At 42.2% G+C, this 7,500-nt stretch overlaps 1 protein-coding gene across 1 annotated transcript in view; it reads left to right on the top strand.

The window, feature by feature from the left end:
- Positions 1-7,500, top strand: part of LOC143276936 (extracellular sulfatase Sulf-1-like) — a 55,150-nt gene that overhangs the window by 15,697 nt on the left and 31,953 nt on the right. The window contains exons 2-3 of the mRNA XM_076581606.1: positions 4,787-5,324; positions 6,186-6,425. Coding sequence (XP_076437721.1) covers positions 5,075-5,324; positions 6,186-6,425 — 490 coding nt within the window. The 5' untranslated portion in view covers positions 4,787-5,074. The remainder of the gene's footprint in view (positions 1-4,786; positions 5,325-6,185; positions 6,426-7,500) is intronic.

Here is a 7,500-nt window from a genome sequence, read left to right as displayed (position 1 = left end):
CCTTTCTTTCTGTTTTCTCTTTGTTTTCGCTTCTTTTACTTTCTGTTTCTGTCTTTTTTTTCTGTTTTTTTTCTCTTACTTTGTTTTCGTTTCTTTTACTTTCTCTCTCGGTCTCCTTTCTTTCTGTTTTTTTTTTGCATACTTTGTTTTCATTTCTTTTACTTTCTGTTTCTGTCTCCTTTCTTTCTTTTTTTTCTCTTACTTTGTTTTCATTTCTTTTACTTTCTGCCCCCTTTCTTTCTTTTTTTTCTCTTTGTTTTCATTTCTTTTACTTTCTGTTTCTGTCTACTTTCTTTCTGTTTTCTCTTACTTTGTTTTCGTTTCTTTTACTTTCTGTTTCTGCCCCTTTTCTTTCTTTTTTTTTCTCTTTGTTTTCGTTTCTTTTACTTTCTCTTTCTGTCTCCTTTCTTTCTGTTTTTTCTCTTTGTTTTCGTTTCTTTTACTTTCTCTTTCTGTCTCCTTTCTTTCTGTTTTTTCTCTTACTTTGTTTTCGTTTCTTTTACTTTCTCTCTGTCTCCTTTCTTTCTTTTTTCTCTTACTTTGTTTTCGTTTCTTTTACTTTCTCTCTCTGTCTCCTTTCTTTCTGTTTTTTCTCTTTGTTTTCATTTCTTTTACTTTCTCTCTCTGTCTCCTTTCTTTCTGTTTTTTCTCTTTGTTTTCGTTTCTTTTACTTTCTGTTTCTGTCTCCTTTCTTTCTGTTTTTTCTCTTACTTTGTTTTCGTTTCTTTTACTTTCTGTTTCTGTCTCCTTTCTTTCTGTTTTTTCTCTTACTTTGTTTTCGTTTCTTTTACTTTCTGTTTCTGTCTCCTTTCTTTCTGTTTTCTCTTTGTTTTCGCTTCTTTTACTTTCTGTTTCTGTCTTCTTTCTTTCTGTTTTTTCTCTTTGTTTTCGTTTCTTTTACTTTTTGTTTCTGTCTCCTTTCTTTCTGTTTTTTTCTTACTTTGTTTTCGTTTCTTTTACTTTCTCTCTCTCTCTCCTTTCTTTCTTTTTTCTCTTTGTTTTCATTTCTTTTACTTTCTGTTTCTGTCTCCTTTCTTTCTGTTTTTTTCTCTTTGTTTTCGTTTCTTTTACTTTCTCTCTCTGTCTCCTTTCTTTCTTTTTTCTCTTACTTTGTTTTCGTTTCTTTTACTTTCTGTTTCTGTCTTTTCTTTCTTTCTGTTTTTCTCTTACTTTTCGTTTCTTTTACTTTCTCTCTGTCTCCTTTCTTTCTTTTTTCTCTTACTTTGTTTTCGTTTCTTTTACTTTCTCTTTCTGTCTTCTTTCTTTCTGTTTTTTCTCTTACTTTGTTTTCATTTCTTTTACTTTCTGTTTCTGTCTTCTTTCTGTTTTTTCTCTTACTTTGTTTTCGTTTCTTTTACTTTCTGTTTGTCTCCTTTCTTTCTTTTTTCTCTTTGTTTTCGTTTCTTTTACTTTCTGTTTCTGTCTTCTTTCTTTTTTTTTTATAGCTAGTTTTTTTGTGTTTTTTTTTCTTGTTTTGTTTTATCTTTATTTATTAATGTTTTTTTTCTCTTTGGGATGGGATGGAGTATTTTTTTCTCCTTGGAAGACAGGGGTAGGGTGTGGGGTGTGTGGAAGGTGTGGGGCATTTTGTTCTTTTAAAGAGAAGTTTTGTTGTTGTTGTTGTTGTTTTCTTTTCAAGAGAAGTAGTATGATGCCTGGAACAGTGTTTTCTTTTTGTATGTTCTCTGTCTGAGGAGTAGTTGTGTGTGTGTCACTGTGTGTGTTCGTGTGTGTGTGTGTGTGTGTGTGTGTGTGTGTGTGAAGTCAAGTCAAAGTCTTATTTCATGATAGTAAATTGAATAAGCAACAATTGCTTTTGTTTTTGTTTTGTCTATATCAAGCCATCAATAAAAACAAAAAATAGAAGAAAAAGAAAGGGGAGAGAGAGAGAGAGAGAGAGAGAGATGGTTTGCAAATAAAAGAGACAATGAGAGAGGGTGAGAGAGGGAGAGAGTTGTCTACAATTTTTATTGTTAATAAATCATCGAGAGAGAGAGAGGCAGAGAGAGAGAGAGAGATGATTTGCAAGTAAAAGAGACAATGAGAGAGGGGCAGAGAGAGAGAGAGAGTTGTCTACAATTTTTACTATTATTAATAAATCATCGAGAGAGAGAGAGAAACAAAAACAAACAACAACAACAACAAAAAAACATGACGAAAGACGCTTAAAGCAAAAGTTGAACACCAGAGCTTGGGCTGAATGAGTGGGGGGAGGGGGGGGGGGATGTAGGAAAGTTTCCCACAGATGTTTCGCTTTCTGCTGGATCTTTAACATGCGTATTTGATCTTCTGCTTGTGTATTCACATGAAGGGGTGTTCAGGCACAAGCAGGTCTGCACATAATATGTTGACCTGGGAGATGGGAAAAAAAAAAAATCTCCACCCATTTTACCCAGCAGGCGCCGTTACCGAGATTTGAACCGGGGACCCTCAGATTGAAAATCCCACTCTTTAAGTTTAACCACTCGGCTTTTGTGCCTGTCTACACAGATGTTTTGCTCATTGCTTGCCCACGAAGACAGCATTGTGCAGTGATGGCTGATTGGACCCAAGTGCTATGGGGTAGTCAGCACTGCCAGGGATAGTCCTTGTGTGCAACAAGTCTGATTGAAGGGATTGTCCTTGTGTGCAACAAGCCTGATTGAAGGGATTGTCCTGGTTTGCAGCAAGCCTGATTGAAGGGATTGTCCTTGTGTGCACCAAGCCTGATTGAAAGGATTGTCCTTGTTTGCAGCAAGCCTGATTGAAGGGATTGTCCTTGTGTGCAACAAGTCTGATTGAAGGGATTGTCCTTGTGTGCAACAAGTCTGATTGAAGGGATTGTCCTTGTGTGCAACAAGTCTGATTGAAGGGATTGTCCTTGTGTGCACCAAGCCTGAATGAAGGGATTGTCCTTGTTTGCAGCAAGCCTGATTGAAGGGATTGTCCTGGTTTGCAGCAAGCCTGATTGAAGGGATTGTCCTTGTGTGCAACAAGCCTGATTGAAGGGATTGTCCTTGTGTGCAGCAACATATGTGTGTGTGTGTGTGTGTGTGTGTGTGTGTGTGTGTTTGTCTATGCATGCCTGTGCATACATGCGTGTGTTTGTGTGTGTGTGTGTTGTGGATGTGCATTTGTCTGTGTATACATTGTGTGTGTGTGTGTGCGTGTGTGTGATTGTACATGCATGTGTGTGTGTGTGTGTGTGTGTGTGTGTGTGTGGCTGTGAGTGCATTGTCCAGGTGAACAAGAGAACAATTTGTGGGTTCAACAATGGCTACGTTATTTGGGGAACTGTGGTTTGATTGTGCTGACGCACGCACACACACACACACACACACACACACACACACACACACACACACACACACACTCACTCACTCACTCTGTGACACACACACACACACACACACCCACTCACACGCACATGCACACACACACACACCACACACACACACACACACACAAACAATACACACACACAATACACCACACACACACACACACACACACACACACACGTACACACACTACACACCATACACACACACACACACACACACTCACTCACTCACTCACTCTCTCTCTCTCTCTCTCTCTCTCTCTCTCTCTCTCTCTCTCTCTCCCCCCCCCCCCTCTCTCTCCCTCCCTCCCTCCATCTAGGCAACCAAACACCTCAGTAATTAACCTCACGGAAATCAGACATCGAATTTCACTCTGACATGTAACAAAGCTGCACTGAAACATTCCTGACCCCACCCCCCCTTCCACCCCCCCTGCTCTTCCCTCTCCCCCCCCCCCCCCAACACCCCCCCCCCTGCTCCCCACCCCCAGGGCCCCCACCCCATTCTAACCATCACAAGACGGCCTGTCCCGCTTTTCTTCTTCATTGCAGAATAGAGCCGTTCTCTGTTTGAACAGCTCTTGAGCGAGTTCTGCTCAGAAAACACCCACTTTTTGTTTCTTCCAGGCAATTAGCACAGCCCTCCGCACTGAAGTTGACGAGTTTTTAACTGGCTCATTGAAAGTGGAGATGTTTAATTGCAAAAACAGATTTGGAGTTGGGTCTGTGTCTATATATATATATATATATATATATATATATATATATATATATATATTGGCAGTAATTTGTTGTGGGTGAGTGTTTGCAAAACAGGTATTGAGAAGAGACCTACACATTTTGGCTGTAATTTTTTTTGTGAGGGAGTGTTTTCCTGTTAATATAGTCTGCTGTGTCGGTGTGAAAATGACTTGAGTTTCTTCCAGTTTGGAAGAAAAGCAAAGGTGAAGATAATTTTTGGAAGACGGGGGGAAAAAAACAAGAATCTTTAGATGTTTATGGTGTGTTATAAATAATACTCTTTGATGATTAAAAAGAGTGAAGAAAAATTAAACGTATGAATGGTATGACACCTTATACAGAGAAGTTGGTGGTGGTGGTGGTGGTATTGTTATTGTTGTTGTTATTATTATCCTCATCTTCATCTTCATCATCATTGTTTGTTATTATTTTTAGTTTTATTTGTTATTATAATTATCATTTATTATCATTATTATTGTTATTGTTTTAAGTATTGTTATTTGTTAGTATTATTATTTTTATTTATTTATTTATCATTTTGGTATGTTTTTTTTTTTAACTCCACACTTTAAACTCTCTCTTTCCCCTCCTCTCTCAAGAGCTCTCTCTCCAGTCTATATGATTTATATATATATATTCATCACCGAATGATTGTCTGATTTTTTTTTATATTTAAAAAATTTTTTTTGTATTCCCCCTTTCTCTCTCTGTGTGTGTCCACAGCAAAACTTGAGACATGATTCTTCACCACGGCAACCAACAGACGACCTCGAGCGACAGTTGACCCGCGCCCAGCTGAAGACGGCGGCAGCAGCAGTCAGCCGCGCTCATCACCTGCGTGCGCATTCACACACACACACACACCCACACGCTCCTCTTCCCTCCCTCATTCCATCCCTTCCACAGCCTGCAAATCGTGTCTACCTGTAGTCACTTGCAGAGGCAGCGATAGTCCATGACAGTGCCTGCGTTTTAGTTTTTCGGCCGACGCTCCCCACCACCCCCAACAAAATGGCAGCCAGCCGGCAACATTCCCAACGGCGGTGGTGGTGGTGGTGGGCGACAGTGATGGTGGTGGTGGTGGGGATGCTGCTTGGTGCGGCAGTGGCCCCGGCGGACGCGAGGGCCCAGAGCGGTCCGGGGGGCGAGGTTCGACGCCGCAAGGTGTACCTGGACGGACAGATTCACCGGTCACCGCGGCGACGCAGCGACCGGCCGAACATCGTGATGATCATGACGGACGATCAGGATGTTCTGTTGGGTGTGTGTGTGTGTGTGTGTGTGTGTGTGTGTGTGTGTGTGTGTTTTTAATAGTTTTTTGGGGGTTGTGTATATATGTGTGTTTGTGTGTGGGGAGGGGAGGGGAGTAGGGGGGGAAGAGGGTCGATGGGTGGATGTGTGTGTTTGTGTGTGTGTGTGTGGGTGTTTGTGTGTGCGTGGGGGTGTTTGTGTGTGCGTGGGGGTGTTTGTGTGTGTGTGTGTGTGTGATTGTATATGGGTGTGTGGGTTTGTGTGTGTGTGTGTTTGTGTGTGTGTGTGTGGGTGTTTGTGTGTGTGTGGGGGTGTTTGTGTGTGCGTGGAGGTGTTTGTGTGTGTGTGGGGGGTGTTTGTGTGTGTGTGTGTGTGATTGTATATGGGTGTGTGGGTTTGTGTGTGTGTGTGTTTGTTGTGTGTGGGGGTGGTGGATGTGTGAGCATGTGTGGTGTGTGTGTGGGTGTGTGTGTTTGTGTGCGTGTATACTGGGTATACATGTTTTTGATTCCTTAAACCACCGAATGCTGACATGGATTACAGGATCTTTAACATGCATAATTGATCTTCTGCTTGTGTATACACACGAAGGGGGCGCAGGCACAAACAGGTCTGCACATTATGTTGACCCGGGAGATCGGGAAAAAAATCTCTACCCTTTACCCACCAGGCGCTGTTACCGAGATTCGAACCCGGGACCCTCAGATTGAAAGTCCAGCGTTTTAACCACTTGGCTATTGTGCCCATCATACATGTACACGAGTGGGCTTTACATGTATGACCATTTTTACTGTGCAGCCATACTGTTTTTGGGGATCAAGACATATTCTATTTTTTTTCTAGTCTATTCTGTTGTGTTGTGTGACGGCAGGGTCACTGAAGGCCATGCCCAAGCTCCAGGATTACCTGACGGACAGGGGAGCCTACTTTGAGAACATGTTTGTCTCCACGCCCATGTGCTGCCCCTCTCGGAGCTCGTTCCTGACGGGGCTCTACGTGCACAACCACAACGTCTACACCAACAACGACAACTGCTCCTCCGAGCAGTGGATCCGCCAGCACGAGCCGCGCACCTTTGGCCGCTACCTGCAGGATTCTGGCTACACCACAGGTGAGATTAGTGTGTGGGGGCGGGTGGGGTGGGTGTGTGTCTGTGTGCGTGGCTAGGTGAGTGGGTGTTGTGGTGTGTGTGTGTGTTTGTGTGGGTCTGTACACATACAAGCCCACTTACAAATGTCAACATGGGAGTTGCACTTACAGCATTGGAATGCAGAAGAGAAAAAAGGTATCGCTGAACAAAATGCTGTAAAAATTAAGAATTGTATTGCTGTAAAGATTAAGAATCGGGACATAGAATAAATTATTTTTTATCATATTAGAGCCCAGATAGGTAAGTATGCCTTGGACATTAAAAAAAAAAAAGAAAAAAAAAAGGGTAAGGAACGCTTTTAATTTTTGCATACCGTGTGGTACACATACATAAAAACCACCACTTTTACCACCCTTTATTTATTTATTTATTTTGTTGAATTTGTTTAAATCACAGCAGTGGAAATAGTGAGAGGTTCAGTTAAATAAAAGAACAGCATTCAGAACATACAACCTCTACATAACTTGGAGGGAGTTGTTTTCCTGAACTGACGGGCGCAATAGCCGAGTGGTTAAAGTGTTGGACTGTCAATCTGAGGGTCCCGGGTTCGAATCACGGTGACGGCGCCTGGTGGGTAAAGGGTGGAGATTTTTACGATCTCCCAGGTCAACATATGTTCAGACCTGCTAGTGCCTGAACCCCCTTCGTGTGTATATGCAAGCAGAAGATCAAATACGCACGTTAAAGATCCTGTAATCCATGTCAGCGTTCGGTGGGTTACGGAAACAAGAACATACCCAGCATGCACACCCCCGAAAACGGAGTATGGCTGCCTACATGGCGGGGTAAAAACGGTCATACACGTAAAAGCCCACTCATGTGCATATGAGTGAACGCAGAAGAAGAGGAAGAATATCCCCACTCTCTTCGTCAAGAGGGCTTTAGGACCATTGACGTTGGGATGGTCCACAAAGGCCAACAAGCCCCCAAGGCAGCAGCACTAAGAGCCAGTGCAGTCTTCCCTCCTTGTTTGAGAGTCATAGTCCTTCACAAAATTCTAAGCTGTAAGTGAATACCTGAGAAACCATTGATCATA

This window comes from Babylonia areolata, chromosome 33, assembly GCF_041734735.1.
Source record: "Babylonia areolata isolate BAREFJ2019XMU chromosome 33, ASM4173473v1, whole genome shotgun sequence".
In the NCBI taxonomy this organism is placed as follows: domain Eukaryota; kingdom Metazoa; phylum Mollusca; class Gastropoda; order Neogastropoda; family Buccinidae; genus Babylonia; species Babylonia areolata.
The sequence above is the reverse complement of the archived record's forward strand: the minus strand, read 5'-3'. Positions and strand labels throughout refer to the sequence as shown.